Source organism: Anolis carolinensis, chromosome 3, assembly GCF_035594765.1.
Source record: "Anolis carolinensis isolate JA03-04 chromosome 3, rAnoCar3.1.pri, whole genome shotgun sequence".
NCBI classification, from domain to species: domain Eukaryota; kingdom Metazoa; phylum Chordata; class Lepidosauria; order Squamata; family Dactyloidae; genus Anolis; species Anolis carolinensis.
The window spans coordinates 102302162-102320901 of record NC_085843.1 but is presented as its reverse complement, the minus strand read 5'-3'; the positions used below and the strand labels follow the sequence as shown (position 1 = coordinate 102320901).

Sequence of the window (18740 nt, the reverse complement as noted above, 5' to 3'; positions counted from 1 at the left end):
GTCTATTCTGGATATAATGACAGCATGGCCAAGTTTGGCTTCTCAATGTCTAATCATGCTATCAATGCTTTAATTTATATACTAAATGCATTTCCCTCAGAAAATACATTTGTCACAAAATTGATAAAATAAAGACCAAAATATCCAATGAAATATAATGTTTATATAGAGGAACTTCTTACTTGTCTCCCCTCCCCTCCCTTGTGTCCTTCATCAATTTCTGCATTAGGGGGCTATCCAAATTTAAAGAAAAGATAAGGCATACAGAGAGAGGCTACAGGGGAGTCTATTCTGTTTATGGATGCTCTGTCACTCAGAAGATACACACAACTGGATTTCTTCCTTGAATTATATCCTTAATAGCAGTCTGTGACCACATGAAATTCAGCACAACTTACTTCTACCCCTTTCCTTTCCAAGAACAGTTATCTTATAAACATGTGGCACATCAATTCCTTAAGTTGTGATCATACTGTAGGCGAAAAAAGAACCATCTATACACTATAGAAGGATAATAGGAGGTCTCCAAAAGAGCCCAAGGAAGATTAAATATGCTCAGTATCAATTGAATGATAAAAAAGCAGGGGGACAGAATATCCATGAAGCATATTTTGTCAAACAGAAGGACAACGTCTGGTTGAAGCATCCACTTCTATGTTCTAAGTGTGTGTTTGTGTGTATGGATGTATACACACACACATGTACACACCACCCAAAAAAAGTAGGATGTAAGGTTGACATGCTGAGTCTTCCACTGATTTCCATGACTGGTGTGTCTTGCTACTATGTTTATATAAACTTTCCCTGGGAGGGAGTAACTGCCAATTAACAAGGACTCCACAGGCCCTGAAAGTTAAGATTTTAGCTCACACAACTTTGCTATTCCTGAATTACAGACTTCATAGACTCTTTAACTTTATTGTTGCCTAAAAACTTGCTTATAAATTCCACTGATTTCTTTTTTCTTCCTCCCATTTCTGTAAAATTTTCACTCTGGAACTGACTTTCTTTTCTGTCTCAATTCTTGCAGTACCTTAGCTAGTCCTTTCTCACCTGTGCATCATCATCTCTATACCCCTCTTTTCCCACCAAGCCATGACAACCTTTCACTTTCTTCAGAGATCTGTATTGTTTGACAATACTTTGACAACTTTCCACTGAGGAGCTAATATACGTCTCAGCAGTCCCATGCGACATCAGAATAGCTGAGATACTGACAAGTGTATGTAAGACAGAATGAACATATGGTTTACTTTATTAAAATATATGTGAAATGTTGCTTTCACAGTTTTTCAAATACTTATGGGAAATGGCATGGAACTTTCTCATGATGATGAATTGCAAGAGCTATGGCTGAAAAAGTAGAGGCTCATGTTGTTGTATGAATTCAAGTTCTTTTCATTTAAGGTGGACCCATTATGTGTGTGTTTGGCAAAACATGTGCAAAGGGAGTTTACCACTGCTTTCTGTTAAGGCTAAGGAACTCACTCAAGGTGACCAAGTGGGTTTCTATGGCTGACACTCAAACACTCATAGAGTCATAGAGTTGGAAGAGACCTCATGGGCCATCCTGTCCAACCCCCTGCCAAGAAGCAGGAAAATCACATTCAAAGCATCCCAGACAGATGGCCATCCAGCCTCTGCTTAAAAGCCTCCAAAGAAGGAGCCTCCATCACACTCCGGGGCAGAGAGTTCCACTGCCAAACAGCTCTCTCAGTGAGGAAGTTCTTAATGTTCAGGCGGAATCTCCTTTCCTGTAGTTTAACTCCCCACACTTACTCCCCACTCAAACTCCCCACACATACTGGTTCATGGTGCACTTAAACATTAATTAGATTCTAGCAACTAATTTTTTTGTATCAGAAGTGACTTGAGAAACTGCATGTTGCTTCTGGTGTGAGAGAATTGGCTGTCTGCAAGGGCGTTGCCCAGGGGAAGCCAGAATCTTTTGATGTTTTACCATCTCTCATGTCCCCACATGTAGAGTTGGAACTGACAGAGGAAGCTCATCCATGCTCTCCCCGGATTCGAACCGGCAACCTTCAGGTCAGCAACCCAACCTTCATGTCAGAAGTCCTGCCAGCACAAAGGTTTAGCCCATTGAGCCCCTGGGAGCAAGCTAATAATAGCCACTGACTGGACCATTGGTAATGGTAAATATGAAAATATATTTCCGAGTGACCTTCAGTTCACATAGACAGGATGGGTCAGGACATGCCTCAAGCATCATTTTGAAGGGCAGTAAGTGCCAGTGTGTTGTAGTGGTTTAAGTGCTGGAATACAAATCTTGAGATTATGGATTGAATCCGTGCTCAGTCAGCAAAACCCACTGGGTGACCTACTTAGGGCAAGTCATATTCTCTCAGCCTTAGAGGAAGGCAAAAGCAAACCCCATTATGAGCAATTTTTCCAAGAAACCCTCACGACAGGCTTGCTGGCTAAGGTGGAAACACAACAACACACATGGATACCACAGCCATGGATCCCACACATACATCTTAAAATATGGAAAAGTTTGTTTTCATCTTGAAATTACTATTGCTTATTCTATATTTCTGAAAAAGATCTACTTTTACTACTTTTGTTCAATACTAAACAAATTTGGGAGTGTTGCATGTTTGCTAACTATTTTATAACTTTTTGACCATTAATAAAGAGATAATCCTATCAATGCCTTGATTTTTTAAAATTTTAATGAATCAATACTGCTACACACATTAGGCCAATAAGCTTTAAAGCTTATTTTTTTCTGGATTTTTTGAATGCAAAAGCATTCAAAAAAATTTCTTTCAAGTTCATATTTGGCAGACGAGATGCCTAAGGGACTTTGCTATTCTTGTCCCATTGTTTTTGACAAATGAAAGCTTCTTTCTTTCAACTGTTGCCTCACGCACTGACAGCATGCAAAAATCCATAGAGCTATGCCCACTCTAATGAAAATAAGTTGCAGTAGTTCCTTGTAAATCCCTTGTGACAAGATAAGTTGGGATAGTTCATATTGTTTTCCAAAGGCATACTTGGATTATTTTTATTTTTTGAGATGCAATATTTCACAAGAAAAATAGACAGAAAGATCTTGGGGATACTTTTGAAGTGCACATTTAGAAGGTTCATCCAGTTACTCAGGGTCTAATACAGGCTGTAAAGTTAATTTTGGTTCAAAAAGTAGTTTGTTGTTATTGCATTGTATGGAAAGAATAGCCACTTCATGATATATAATTACAGTAGAGTTCTGGTTATCCGAGTTCCTAATACTCTGTATTATCCAAGGTGCCACCGGGGGCGACCCTCCCTCTCCCTCTCCTCTTGAGTTCCTTCCTGGGGCAGCTCAAGGAAGGGAGTGAAGGGAGATTGAGAGAAGGAGAGGGAGGAGGAAGCACCCTGTGCGTGTTGCTAGGCAGCAGCGTGCACGGGGCACTTCCCTGGGCAGAGGGCTCGCTGAGGGACGAACCCCATCCCTCAGCGAGCCCTCGCCCCTTGGGAGGCACTCCGTGTGCGTTGCTAGGAAGCAGCACGCACGGAGCGCTTCCCTAAACTGGATTGCCAGGAGGGATAATAGGGCCTCCTTATTATCAGGCAGTTCCGGTTATTCGACATTCAGCCCGCCCGTTTATGTCAAATAACCGGAACTCTACTGTATTGCTTTCCTTTTATTTATTTATTGCTTTCTGCCATTAAAAAGGGTGTTCCAAGGAAAACCTGAGGAAGACTAATAACATAGCCTATGGGGCTCATTTTGTTCACCATTGCTTTAGTGTCTTATATTTTAGGATGGGATAGAATGTATGATAAATTGTATTGGTTATTTGAATCTGTGAACATTATTCAAAGGTGCATTGAATCAGTTGTCTGTAAATTAATTTGTCATTTACTCAAGGGCCTGAAAGTCTTACCAGATGCACTAGCACCATTGGTTTCTACTATCAAAATGAACTTAATGATACCCTTCCCACAAGACATTTTTGTATCTCAGAAGGTGCTCAACAGCCATATAGACTCCCTGCTGCTTCCCTGTGTTCTGCTTTGCTAAATGGGAGACAAATGTGCTAGTTATGGCCTTTAAAGCCTTACTGACTTGGGCCTAGACTATCTCGAATACTGTATCTCTACTCATGAGCCTACTGAGATCTTCAGGGGATGTATGTTGGTGAGGAAAGAGCCTTTTCAGTTGTTGCTCCAAAACTGTGGCACTCCCTCCCAAGGGGAGGCCTGGATGGACGTCTGGATTGGCCTATTCTCCTTCCACCAGCAGACAGCTCTTACAGTGGCAAAAGGATTGACTGATTGATGGCTTTGGACAGTTGCAGTTAGTTACCCCAGGTTCTGACGAGAAAAAGTATCAATTGCTGAAGTTTAGAAATGTGACTTCTTGGAGCCACAGCTCTGTGAATCCCATAGAAAGCATAGCTACTATAATTTTCAAGACCTGGGAACACTTATGTTGTGTTCCATGAACAAAAATGTTCTTCAGAAAAGTCTCTGAAAAGGAGATTCCATCCTGAGATTATTGTCTGGCCCTTAATATTAGTAACTTGCACAATTATACATATATTTCTTACATTACAATATGTAACAGGACCGAATAAAGTTGTTTTTGCTAAATATCGTCAACTCCATTTTGACTTAGGGTGATCCCATGAATGAGAGACGTCAATGTCACCTTGCCATCAATGGATCTGCTCAGATCTTGCAGATTCAAGGCCGTGGTTTCCTTGATTGAATCTATCCGACTATAATGTGTACTGAAGTGCTAAAGAGTTTATTCCAGAATTCAAACTTTAATTGATATTACTTGGTTTGTGAATGACACTTAAATGCTTTACAATTTTTACCTTAACTGTCACGACACTGCATTATGTTCCATGTCTTAAGAAAAAGAAATTCTTTATTTTCACACATGTATGCTATGTAGTTTCCTTGCTGCTGAAAATTAAACCACTCTTGCTTTTGAACAATGCAAGAAGTGATGCCCAATGTGGATGTGTAGGTATATATATCTTCAAGTGACATGTTGACTTATGGCCACCCCATGAATTTTATAAGATTTTCTTATAAAAACATTATAACTGTACCCTCGGTTCGCTTCTGATACAATAAATAAATAAATAAAATACTTGAGAGATGGTTTTGCCAGTTCCTTCCTCTGAAGCATAGTCTACAACATCTGGCATTTGCTAGTGGTCTCCCATACAAATACTAATCAGAACTAACTTTGCTTAGATTCCAGGATCAGACAGGATCTGATGCGATTAGGGTATTTAGGCCCTGCTTTCATAGTTTTATTAAAATGTTGTACTAAAACTATTACCTGAAAGATTGAGCTACAGTACTAAAAGTTACAGGTAAACTGAAATCATATGATGTAGCGTGGAACATAAGTATTTTATTAAACAAGATAACTAACAGTTTTCCCCCAGATGGTTCTTTTTTCAGTACCTGTTAAACTGCTATTGTGAACTTTCCATGATGGAAAAATCAAAATCTCATGTAATTATGGCCTTTTAGACTGCAATTTATGTCCATATATTCTGAAAATTAAACTGTTCTCTATGTCCTGTTTTAAAACCAGACCTTTATAATGTGCTGGACTTTCATTTATTATTGTTTTCAATGGTTTATATTTGAACTGGTTTTATTTTTTCTATAGTTTACTTTCTTTTTTTTTAAGTTTTGTATGGGGTTGCCATAAATCAGCAGGCGACTTGAAAGTATTCACACATACATAGTGTTAAAGTTTATGTTCGTTTTAACCGCTGCAGGCTGCTTTGAGTCTCATGCTGGGGAAAAGGTGGATATTAATACTACAATACATAAATCATCTACATAGAGTTAAGTAGAAGCTCAAGGAGCAAAGAGATTTAAAAGCTTATTCTTATTCTTTATTTACTCTTAAGCAATTTTAGCTCATAAAAGAAAATGTTCAAAGAAAAAGAGTCACTGCTTAGTATCAAAAAATGTGGCTCCACCCAGTCATGATATATCTTATTTGCTCACTGACACCAGTATTTATTTCTGCTGCATAATCCAACTGCTACATAACATTCATGATTACGACAAAATATATTTTATGAAAATCGTGTAATGGTTTGCTTGCACTCAGGCTAAATGTAATGAAAATCCATGTATTTAATCACACTGCTATAACTAGCTAAATACTTCCGTTATCCCTTTCTCTCATTATCAACTTAGCAGATAAAAGTTCCAAATTTCCTCTTAAGGGCTTAGGAGTTGTGTAAAGAGATCACTAATTGGCACTACATTGGTATAAACTCCATTTGCTTCAAGGCATATCCTATGGTTATACTGACACAGATTTTTAAAAAACTTAATTAGACGTAAGATTAAAGGCAAGGAAGCAAGACAAATGCTTACTCATTTTTCATAATAAAATGGGAAGAGTAGATGCTGGAACAAAGATTCTGCCTATTTGTAGCTATTTTTAAAATCTTATTAAGAATACGATTATCATTAGAAGGCCAGCTGATTATATATTACAGTTACATTTGAGTATGAGTAAAGGAAACTCTGGATATGTTGCCTGTGATTACGGGGATATTACTATAACTTCCTTAGGATCTTGCTCTTTCTGTTAGAATTGCTACCTTGTCTTCCCTGCAGCACCCCATGCTGCCTAAACTCCTTTTCTGAGTGGGTGATGGCTTAAGCTAAAATAATGATAAAGGTTGTCCTTGCACAACCATTGTGATGACTCATGGGCCATGTAGTCCTGTTCCTAACACTGTTGTGACAGATGAAGAGGAAAACTTCGGTTTCCCACCGTTTCAGCCAGAATTGGAGCTTTTTCAGCCAGAATTGGAGCCCTTGCACCTGCAGGAGATTTGCCTTCCAGAAGTCTGCCAAACAAGCCTTGAGCCGAAATCTCCCCCATTTTCTCGCCGCGATTATTATAAACAACAGAAAAGCGCTCAGGAGGCTTCTCGCAGGAGCGCTAGGATCGCTGCCAGGCATTCAGCTGATTAAGCCTGCTTCCCATGGGAAACTTTAGGGAGTCATGCATCTGGACACAGAGAATGGCTTTCGGTTCTGGTTCCCCAGAGAATTGTTCTTTGGCGGGGAAACGAGACCCTATTTAGGTGTTTTGCCCACGTAGGAATCTTGCGGAGTCAATTCGTCAGCTACAGGAGTAGGTTGTGTGTGGACTACGCTACTCCCGCTTCCAAGCCCTCGTTCCCGTTTCCAGCCTTGCTTTGCTTCCCAGGACCTTGTCTTGCTCCACGGACATTGCCTTGCTTCCTGGACCTCACCACGAATTTACCACGGATCCTGTTCTTGCTCCTCGTTTCTTGTTGCCTTGAATTAAGCCTAGTGTTCCAAGAATCAAGTTTACTTCCCAGCCTTGCTTAAGTTTCGTGGACTAAAGGACCTTGTCATCTCCCCTCACTTTGCTTGGCAAAGTGAGTGTTTCGGTTATTGGATTACAACTTTGGACCTTAATATTTCATATTGGACATTGTTTCTTGGGACTAATTTTGACCTTTCCTGAAAGGTCTACTTCTGGACTATTTTCTACACTTGTTTTTATTAACTTTATATACTCTTACAATAAAGATATTAGATAGATTCTGGCCTCTGTGTATGGTTATTGGTGCTCTGCAGCCTGGGTCTTGACAACCATGTATCTTCAAATGTCAAAGCAACTCCTTTTATTTCAATTCAACCAGAAACCTACTGCGTTTAATCTGTAACCTATAATCCATTTGGCAGGTAACAACTAACAAGTTCACTACTGTACCTTGGTTCATGCTTTTGAGCAGGCATTTCACATTAATATTAAGAGCACATCACCATGCCATCCATATCTAAGGCCACAACTAATATTCTGGATTTGGTAAAACGTACCAGCAGCTAAACCCAAATCCCGTATTCTGGCATCCTTAAATTCAGTGCTGTTGCTTTAGGATAGGAGTGAGCAGCCATGAAAGGTCCATGGACCAATCTACTCCATTTTCAATATTAAGAAACATCCGTTTAATTTCTTAGTGCAGAACAGAGCAAAGCACCAAATCTGAATTTGAGCAGAATTTCATCCTTTTCAATAGGCGCAAGTAGAAGCAAACTCTGGCATCATTTCCTAGCTTTATGTTTGTCCTCATGAATATCTTCTGCCACACTCTGATGTTGTTTTGCTGATGAATCCCCGGTTTCAGACATTATTTCCTGCTTATCAATGCCGAAACAACACAACTTTCTTCTTTTTTATAAGTTGTGCTTTGTTCTGAAGGGTTAGTGATACATCAGCTTTGCAGCTTTGATCACACTAGACAAAGTATCACAAACTTTTCCTATAGTGTGCTTATTCATCAGTACAGTGTGCCACACACAACCTCCAAAGCAAAATTCAGAAGTCCTTAATTCTAGACTGTAATGATAAGATAATAAAAAGGGGATTATTAGACAATATTTCTTGTATAATATGATTAACTATCAGGATTACTATCAAGACCTTGTTAACTGAATGCATCCTTTTCTGCATCTCAACTTGCTGTGTTCAAACTGAACAATTCTTAAATGTCAGTCTGTGAATTAAAAAGTAAAGGGAGTTGGCACTGTGCCACATAATAAAAACACAGTATCCATTATTTTTATTATAACGAGCAAGGCCTTCTTATTGTTCAATAAAAGTCTACTGCGTAGCATCCTGCCAACATTGTTCTAATTTTTGCTAAACCACAAACAAGAAGTCTCTTAAGCCCGTTTCATGGAAAACAGAAGGAAAACATACTTAGCTGTGAAATTTAAAAGAACTCTTTGTTGAAGTAGTTGAAATATTTTAAGTATTGGTATTTTCATTATTTGTAATGGAAACCTGTGTTTCTAAAATGTTTCCATCTCTGTTTTACTCTCTTACATTCCACTTCTCTTTGGGGATTTTTCAATTTGGATGGAAGACAAGAAAGGGGACTATCAGATACCACTGTGTAATGGTAATACTATACCCTGTGATGTTCTGCCCATCTTAGTTATACTTCCACAAGCAAAGAGCAGCCTTTATCAAGATAACCTGCATTTCCTTGTTTGCACGGGTTTATACAGTTGAGAGATAAAATAAACAATCTCTTTTGGCTTATAACTTGAACACTAAGTCCAGACTGAAGACATACATCTAAATAATTGAGCTAAAAGAGCAACATTATAAGCAGTAAACAACATGAAATTTGGGTCAAAGAAATATGCTAAACATCTTTATTATTCTGTAAAATCCAAGGATGATTCTCAATAGGGCATTTGCTATGGATACTCATTTAAAAAATATTGTTAGAAAATACTGTTTGAAACTGAAACATTTAAATCATTTATAGGAAAATGTCCCCCCACCTATTCTTCTTCACTAAGATTCCCAGATTTCTCTACATCTGTGTTCTGATTACATTGCTGTGCAAAAGGCTGAAGAAAGCTTCATTCTATTGACTAAGTAATACACACTTTTTCATAAAACTCTAGAATATTTGAAAATAAGCTCTTCCAATTACACAGACAGACGGGGCTCACTTAACATAAAGGAAGCAGACAATATTCAGTTTCCTAGCATTCCTTTGGAAAACCGTAAGGACAGCAGCTATATTCATAACATTAATTATAGGATGTGATTTGTCTTAGGAAGTTGTATGTGGGGGAGACAAAGATGTTTAACGAGGCCACTAGACAGGCATGGTAAATATTTCTGAAACAATTGAAGAAATTAGAAAAGACTTACATGTTATCAGAAACGCAAGAACACTACAAACAGTAGACATATTCCAAATCCTGTTTTTAAAATATCATCTTATCTACTAGCAGTGGTGAATGATGTGGTGGGAAACAGAGGAACGTATGGCAAAAGTAGTACTTGGTGGATTGGATATGTTAATTGGTTGTCTTCAGGCACACATTATGTATATGGAGGGGAAATACCAATGAGACCTATGGAGCATACATTCCTGATGCCTCCAATCCCATGTATCTCTGCATTTGTACAACCTTTGAAAACGACAACAGCATGCACATATACAGCAGCCACTACTACAAAGTTACTCAATTCAATTGGGGAATTTGCTTTAAACTCTAGAGCGCGCCAAGCAGTATACATGTAGATTCCCACTTTCAGGCATTGCACCAAATTTACAGAAAGCTAGGCATGGGGCCAGGAAAATAGGTCTCGCCCCCCATCTCCAAGCATTCAGGGACTACACAAGAAGGAGACCATGTGAAAAGATCTTTTGTTTCTTAAAACGTGCAGTTCTGCCCTAAGTGTTTCTATAAATCAGAATGGCCACACTTGAATCTATGTGTTTGCCCTCAGTCATGGGTTTCAGCTTTAATGTTGAAATAAAGACTGACTCATACAGTGTCCCAGTCAGCATATTGTCGCTACGTGAGCTGAAGCACAGGATTGACTCTTGGATCGTTAAGTATGCTTGGCTTGTACAGTCTGTCTGCTTCCCTTTCTTGCAGACAAATTGCATTTGGCAATGTATGTGTATATGCACAATACCCCCCAATACTCTATGCCAGAGTGGGCCAATCTTGGTCTTCCTGATATAGTTGGACTCCAGCTTGCAACAATTATGGCCTACACATGGTGAGAGATGAAGAGAGATACACTACAACAATTTTAGATGACTCACTCTTCTGCTTCAGGCCCTTTGGGTTTACAACTTCAGCTCCCATCATCTCTCATTGCCAACTGCCTAGTGGGAGCTATAATCTAGTAACATCTGCAGTTAGGCAAATTCCTACTTAAATTGCTTGGCTAAGTTATTAAGGAGAAGGACATACAAATTAGGAGAGGCCATAGAACTCTGCTGATCAATCAATGGAATAATAAGACCATATGCCAAGATATGGGTTGCAATATGGGCAACTTTATTAATAGTCACCTATTTAAATGTTTCTTTGTGAGAGGCAAAATCTAAACGGAGGAGCAGCCTGGTTTGGGAGCAGCTAGGGTTTCTTCGGTTTCCCCTTGGTGAGACACAATAATCACTGAGAGAGAGACCCAACTTAAATCTGGATTGCTCCCAGGCCAACTATCTATATAGAAGGCTGATCAGGGAATGTCAATCCTCAAACTACATAGCCTCTGGAGAGAGCAAAGACCCAGAGAACAGCCCCAAGGACAGCAATTTTTCCCACCCCCTGGTCGCAAAATACTCAGGAGTAGTTCCAGATCTCTGTCCTTCACCAAATGGATGCCAAATGTGCTCACCACACTCCTAATTTCTCCATAAAATCCCTACAGTTTGAAATTTTAAGGGTGGTCCCTAAACCAGTTGTGAAGTTCCCAATAACAGTTTAGGGTGGAAGGGGGAAAAAACCTGTAAACTAGGGGGTAATTCCTGCCCGGTGATCAGTGACTCTGAATTGTGAAAAGAGGTGGGACAGTTGATCAATCCAGTTAAAAGAGAGAAGGAAGGGGACCCTTAAATAGGCTAAGCACAAGATGCCAGAACACTAATTATATTGGCCTCCTTCCATTGGAAGCCAGAAAAATCACATCTTGCCTTTCCACCAGCATGATGCTAAGGGTGGGGGATACTGAATCACTTATCTCCAAACTAGTGGTTCTCAACCTGGAGTCCCCAGATGTTTTTGGCCTACAACTCCCAGAAATCCTAGCCAGTTTACCAGCTGTCAGGATTTCTGGGAGTTGAAGGCTAAAAAACATCTGGGGACCCCAGGTTGAGAACTACTGCTCTAAACCCACTAGGAAGGGCAAGACCCCATCCTCTCCTCTTCTCTTCCTCTTAATGAATTAATTGAATGCAAACTACTTTAGCACTTTGAACACAGTTTGCACCAACTGAATTGGGGAAAGTGAGAGGAAAAGAGAGAAACTGGAGTATTTTAAAAGCAAGAAATAGTGTTGATTGCATAGGATGAATTGGGACTGTTCTTTCCAAATCAAGGTAGTTTGGGTGAACATATACATCTTGTTATGCTCTTATCTATGTAGAAAAAAAGTAACCCGGTGTTCTAATTCCATTTCCTGCTCTGGGGTATTTTCAAGGGTTACTCAAAAGGTTTGCTCCTCATAAGAATCAAAACATGACAAGCTGGTGTGAATTGTTATTGACTATAACAACATGCCTCACACTCTTTCTGCACATTATGCATAATTTTACATATGTCTTTCACAACTCCCATTACTGACCTTTTTTATAAGCCAAACAAGCCCAAATAGGGGACTTTCCCTCATTGGGAACACTAACATAAATCTAAAAAATCAACTGCTTTAGTTAATGTGGGTTTAGTTCTCATTTGTTGAGTGGCACTGAACAAGAATTTATTTATTCCTCACATTTGTACCCCGCCCTTCTCACCCCAAAGGGGTCTCAGGGCAGCCTTACAACAGGCAACAATACAATGTCAACAACATATAATTCCAAAAATAAACAGTTACAATTAAAATCCAACAGTTAAAAACATCAAATTATTAAACATCAATTAAAATCACACAAATTCAAATCATAGCCCAAGGCTTTTGATTTGTCATTCTCATTATTGCACTGCTTCAATTGCTGCTCAAATACCCACAGACACATTTTAAGTTTTTTCCTGAAAGTCAAGAGGGAGGGGGCTGACCTGATTTCATTGGGGAGAGAGTTTCACACCTGAGGGGCCCCCACTGAGAAGACCCTGTCTCTCGTCCTCACGAGTCGCAGTTGTGAGAATGGTGGAACTGAGAGCAGGGCCTCCCCCACTGATATTAACCTCCGAGGTGGATCATAGAGAGAGATATGTTCGGACAGGCAAGCTAGGCCAGAACCAATTAGGGCTTTATAGGCTAAAGCCAGCACTTTGAATTGTGCTGAGTAGCAGACTGGCAGCCAGTGGAACTGACGTAATGGGGGGTTGTATGCTCCCTCTACGAATGACAAGATTTGGTTGTAACAAGGAATGCAAACCAGGATCTTCTTGTCAAAGGCATGTCAAAGACACTGTCAAAGGCTGTGCTGTGAAGCTGTAGAATAATTACTAAAGTTGTCAATAGGGTATTCATAAAAATTACACATGAAGCTTCTGTATACCGAATGAGGTATTGGCCCATCTATGTCAATGTTGCCAGCATTGACTAGTTCAGCTTTTCAGGCTTCAGGAAGAATTCTTTTCTAGGCCTACTTAGAAATATCTCATATTCCCTATTAGTCTCCTATCAAAGAAGTAACCAGACTGCTTAATTCATGAATTCATAATGACCAAGGTGAGGTGCAACTATAAAAAGGACACTTCTTAGAATCAAATTTACATTCAGATCAATAGAGTATTTTCATTTCATTTTCAAATTATTTGAATATTCTTTTAAAAAAATGAGATTCAATTGCACTTTTAAAATTGGCCATAGATTTCTTTCCTCATAGTAGCAGGGAGAGTTTAGCTTCAATTTTTGTAGTTTTATGGGAAGTGGGATTAAGTGATATATGAGCTATGCAGCTGTTGTCCTTTGGCAACAGAGAACAATCTGTAAAATTAAGATCAAAGGGAAATAACACATATGTTTCCAGTATGTCAGCTGTATCTTTACAATGAAGAAACTGCTGGTGCTGAGATAAAATTAAAAGGGACGTTTTCTTGCAAAAGAAAAAAAATAATGAGAAAAAACCTGGTGCAGGCCTCCCCTACCCCCCATCACTTTACAGATTGGAAAGAGCAAATGACTGTATCCTATTTGGCTGGCCTCATCAACAACAACAACAACTTCCCCCAAAACTGATACACACAGCAATCAACAACAATAGAAACAAATGGAGACAAAATTATAAATTCTATAGATAGCTGGATGACATTTAACCACTAATATTAAATACAAATAGCATTGTTAAAATGCGTTCCAACTATCCATAAAATGAAGTCTTTAAGACAAATCCATAAAAAACAAAAGTCAGTGAAACTACACATTATTAAATAACCTTACAATCAATTTCAAAAAGGCTCTTGAGAATAGAAGAGTTTTCCGTTGTCAATGAAAGGAGAGAAAAGAAAGAGCAATTCTAGACTATATCTGCATAATGAAGCTTGAAGCTAGCTTGAGGTTGGGAAGTCCTCAAAATGTACAACGAGCTGTGGTCACCTTCCCAGTCTTCAAATGGTTCTTGGGGTGTTTGTGTAGGCATTGCATAGCAAAATCGAGTTATTTTAACCCACCTCCAAACTGCATTATGATGTATATGTAGAAGCACCTGCTGTCTTAGGGAATGATGTGACAAAGATTGGGAGCAGCCCCCCAGAAGTCATCTCCTATGTTCAGGTGGTGGGACTGGGAGAAGGGAATCCCCTACAAATGTTACAACCAAAATAGATAGACTGATATCCCCCTCGATGGATTATCACTTTGTCAAGATGAGTGAGCTTGCATGTTCCAATGAACCTGCGGGAGTAACCACCATTCATGCACTCTCGGGGGTGGGGTGCGCAAGAGAGGTTCCAGACCGAGAACAATCCGAAGACCTCAAGGACAGATAAGGCAGAAGATAACATGGTACATGTTACAATGGCTGTGAAGGCAGAAGACAGCTGCAACAGATTGAGAACCCACTGTTGTCGTGTTAAACATGCTACTGGTTGGGACCATCATTCTCTGAAGACTGTGTGTTGATCAGCTGCGCACTGACCTCCACACATTAAAAAAAACCTCACTCACAAGCATCTTCCAAGAACTTGGAAGGCCATCATACTCAGACAATGAGGGATTGCCTAAGTAAACAAAAGACGGATATAAGACGATAGCAAGCTTTCAGATATCAGTGAACATATATCAAAATCCAGTTCACTGAAACAAAGGTGTGGACCAAAATTATTATTTTGTCATTTATACTGCAAAGACTGCACCCCCCCTCGTGCCTGAGTCAGCATAGCCAATTGTTATGAATAGAGGGATTTGTAGTCTCAAACTTCTAGGAAATAGTTATGGAAAACTGCTTTAATTGTGGGTGATGTGCTTGCCTTAACAAGCTGAACATGTTTTTTGAATGAAGAGGGTGGCTGTTTGTGGCTTCCATGCTAATAGGGCTGATGAACTTGTTTCAGGTTTTAGTATGATCTTTAAAGAAGTTATTTAAAGTGCTGAACCTATTTGGAGGGCAGGGTTAAATACCTTGGATGGTTCTTCCTTAATATTTGGACAAAACCCCAGAGTGGATTCACTGCCTCTCAAACCACAAGTGCCTGAATGTGCAGCCTCTTTTTTCTCTCCTCAAAATGAGCCATCAAACTAACCAGGGCATCTTCTCTTAAAGATTAATTGTTTATTCTCACAAAACCAGAAAGCTATGGCAATGAGTCTCAGCACAAGCCAGGATATTAAAAAAAAAACTTCAGCACATGTTTTAATTATTTAACTTGCTCCAAATATGATAACCATGGTTTCTCAGTCCAAATGAAATGACAAAACAAAAGTGTGGGTGCAAGGACAAAAATCTTACTCATATTTCAGATTAAATCAATATATTATAGGCCTAATGAAGCCATTTTATTGTTTTTAATATGAATATTTTCAGTCATCCTTGTGTCAAGACATACATTAATTAATCATAAATCTTTATTCTATAGCAAAAATTGCTTAAATGTCTGGTTCTTTGTAGCAACATACTGTAGCAAAATATTTCATGCTATATGCAATGAAGTTGTGACATCAAAAAATTATAGTTACTCACATGATATAAATATGATTGGTCTGGAAAACATTGTGTATCACTTGTACTTAGTTAATAAAATCTCTTGTTCTTCTAGAACATGTACCTACATTTTCAGTTTGAAACCTGAAACTTATGAAGTTCAAGTCAGAAGCTGTTACCTTCCGGATTTTCTGGGGAGAAAATCTGGTCAATGTCTATGTCCATTACGAGTAATGCTATCACTACTATATTCTCCATTTTGGCAGCTTCCCCTTCCTTCATCACCATTTCAGAATCTACGCTCACTTTAACATATTTAATGAAAATACTCAATTTCATATAATCTGCTTTTCATATTCAGTGTATTCATAAAAATCACATATTTTTCTTTTCCTTGAAATGAAATCGACACTTCTAAGAATATACTTATACTTACAAGAACAAACAACCTAATCTCAGCATCTTAAGTATTAGAAAATGTAAATTAATTTCCATGAACACAAAGATAATATGCCATCAAAATCAAGCAAGGAAGTGTTGAGAGTAAAGCTATATACTACAGGTTAAAATCTTTTAATGACTTTTTCATGTAACCCAAATTTTAACATAATTGTATGGGCATTTTAATTTTGAAATGTTCCTATAATATTAACCTGTTAAAAGACACTAAAGTTCCAAGAGGATCTAGATTCAGTTCATCACAGTTCCTCAAAGCAATATTTTAAATTGTTTGAAAAGTTTAAATGTGAAGAAAGACCATTAAAGATGCATCAGTGTTTTATATAGATATGATCCAGGTATCAAATATTCTAAATCTAGACCAATACTCACCTCTACATGTTGGCAAGTTTGAATTAATTTTGCCAAAAGTGTTTCCAGTTCAGTATTTCTCTTGATAAGATTGGTGAGGTTACTTTCCAGATTTTGCTGTAAAAAAAAGACAACACAGATTAGTAATGTTGTATTGTATACAATTTATAACTGTAATTCAATACACAAATGGAAAAAATATGTATTGAAGAAACAGGTACAGCAAATTATTTTACTGTTTTTCTGCATGTCTTCACAATTGCACACCACAAATTGAGGAAAACTGTTTAAGCTATGAATATGTAAGCAATTGTGACAAAACTGCCAAGGGGAACTGATTCATGAGTCGAAATAAACATTACTTTGAATTCAAATTTCTCTGCTACTGAAATACATAAGCTTCTTGTGCAGATATTTCAAACTTATAAATAATAAGTGTAAGCAAAGTGGGATGGGATTATACCATATCACCAAACAGTCCCAATACGACAGGAACAGTTCCAATTGTCTATCCTACCACCATTTCAGTTCCTTTTAAAATATCCCAGTTTCCCTCTCCTTCTCCTACTTTCTCCTTGTTATCAGCTTGCTTCAGTTGCTGGAAAAAAGTATTTCTTTTTCTGAAAATGTAATTCATTTAACAGGGAGGAGAGGAGAGGTAGGTTCAAGCAGAAATGAACTGTTGTTTCTAGCTCGTGTCTTCTTGCCGCCATGATCACATTTTGTTGCTGTGTGACACATATATCTTGGATTTCATGTGTAAAATGTTGGAAAATGTAATGTTCTAGCTTCATGTGTCTCCCAAGTGGATTTTATAGGCCACAGAAATGAAGTATGTGGCTTACATGTGGCCCAGATTTCCCCACTCTGTTTTAGATAGAGAAACTTAAGGCCCTTGTTGCAGTATTTCTGAGGTTGAAATCGATGCAAAAATTGTGTTTTTTAAATCTGCTACTAAAAATGCAAAGTGTTTATTTGTGTTCTTCTTTAAGATCTCATTCGCGCTTCTCTCTGGCAGAGTAATCAACTTCCTGCTATAAGTCTTTCATCCTCCTAATCCTCTACTGCTGATAGATCTGTTTATCTGTTGAGTACTAAGGACAATGTAAATAGCTCTAGTAGGATTAAAGAACCAAATCATAGAGAAGAAAAACCCCCAAAAATACCCCCGATCATCTTTATTTTATAAAATAATATATTCATAATTTATTTAATTTCAGATTACAATCAGATATATCTTATATGATGCAAGAGATACCAAATTCCCTTATATAGAGACTGTCTCTGGATAACCACTCAGGCATATATCATCTTATATCTTTTTATCATTTCAGAATTTCATTTCCTTAAATCATATACGTTATCTATTCATTCTGTCCTCAAAAAATGGCCTTCCCTGCCTAGCAAGATACTCAGTTTTACTCACTTACAGAAAAATACAGTAATTTTATCCATCCAACAGACAGTTTAAAAGACAACCAGTGTGGTGAAGTGGTCAGAGTGGGAGACAAGAATTCAAAATTCTTCCTCGGCCATGGAAATCCACTGGGTTCCTTTGGAAAAGCTACACAAAGACTGAAAAAGGTAATAACAAACCCCCTTAGAACAAATCTTGCTGAGAAAATCCAGTGATAGGTTTTCCTCAAGATTGCCATAAGTCAGGAATGACTTGGAAGGGCACACAGCAGTGTTTTCACTGATGTTAACTGACTTTTAAATAAAATATTCTTATTGCTCAGAAGGAAGCAGCAGTGAAAGAACACAGAGCTTGGAAGTACATAATTACAAATAATTATTTACTTATCATTTTCCCCCAGTAATTAAGGTGCAAGAACATAATAACTTGGAGAAGGATACTGTTGTTGTGTTCCTGGGACTTTCAATGCTACTGTTTTGTGGGTACAGCTACACTAAAATGGTGCAGAAGGGAAATCCTGCTTCCTGCTCTGTAGTGGCTATTGAGAAAATGATATAATGCACAGGAGGACAGTGTGCTTTCATAGCAATGGTCTGTGGGTAACTTTCAGATTTTTCAAATGTAATGACTAGCAACTACTTTTGTAGCATCTAAGAAACACAAAAACAAAGTTACATGTTTAACATGTCATAATTGTAACTAAGGATGTAGAACTATAGTTGTAAGTAATTACCCTTACATTTTGAGTTACGCTGTGGTAAAGATTCTAGCTACCAAGACTGCTTATTCAATATTCTGCCTTATATAACTTCATCTATGGTCTTGATGTTACTTACAGTAAGATCCCCATGACCATGGAATACACTTACTTGTCCCCAGGGGAAAATGATCTCTCTAGGAAT

General features: G+C 38.3%; 1 protein-coding gene across 6 annotated transcripts in view; it reads right to left on the bottom strand.

Annotated features, from left to right (window-relative positions):
• mid1 (midline 1) overlaps positions 1-18740 on the bottom strand; it is a 275413-nt gene that overhangs the window by 38777 nt on the left and 217896 nt on the right. For all 6 annotated transcript variants that reach the window (XM_016992374.2, XM_003218816.4, XM_016992373.2 and 3 more), the window contains one exon: positions 16443-16538. In XM_016992374.2, coding sequence (XP_016847863.1) covers positions 16443-16538 — 96 coding nt within the window. The remainder of the gene's footprint in view (positions 1-16442; positions 16539-18740) is intronic.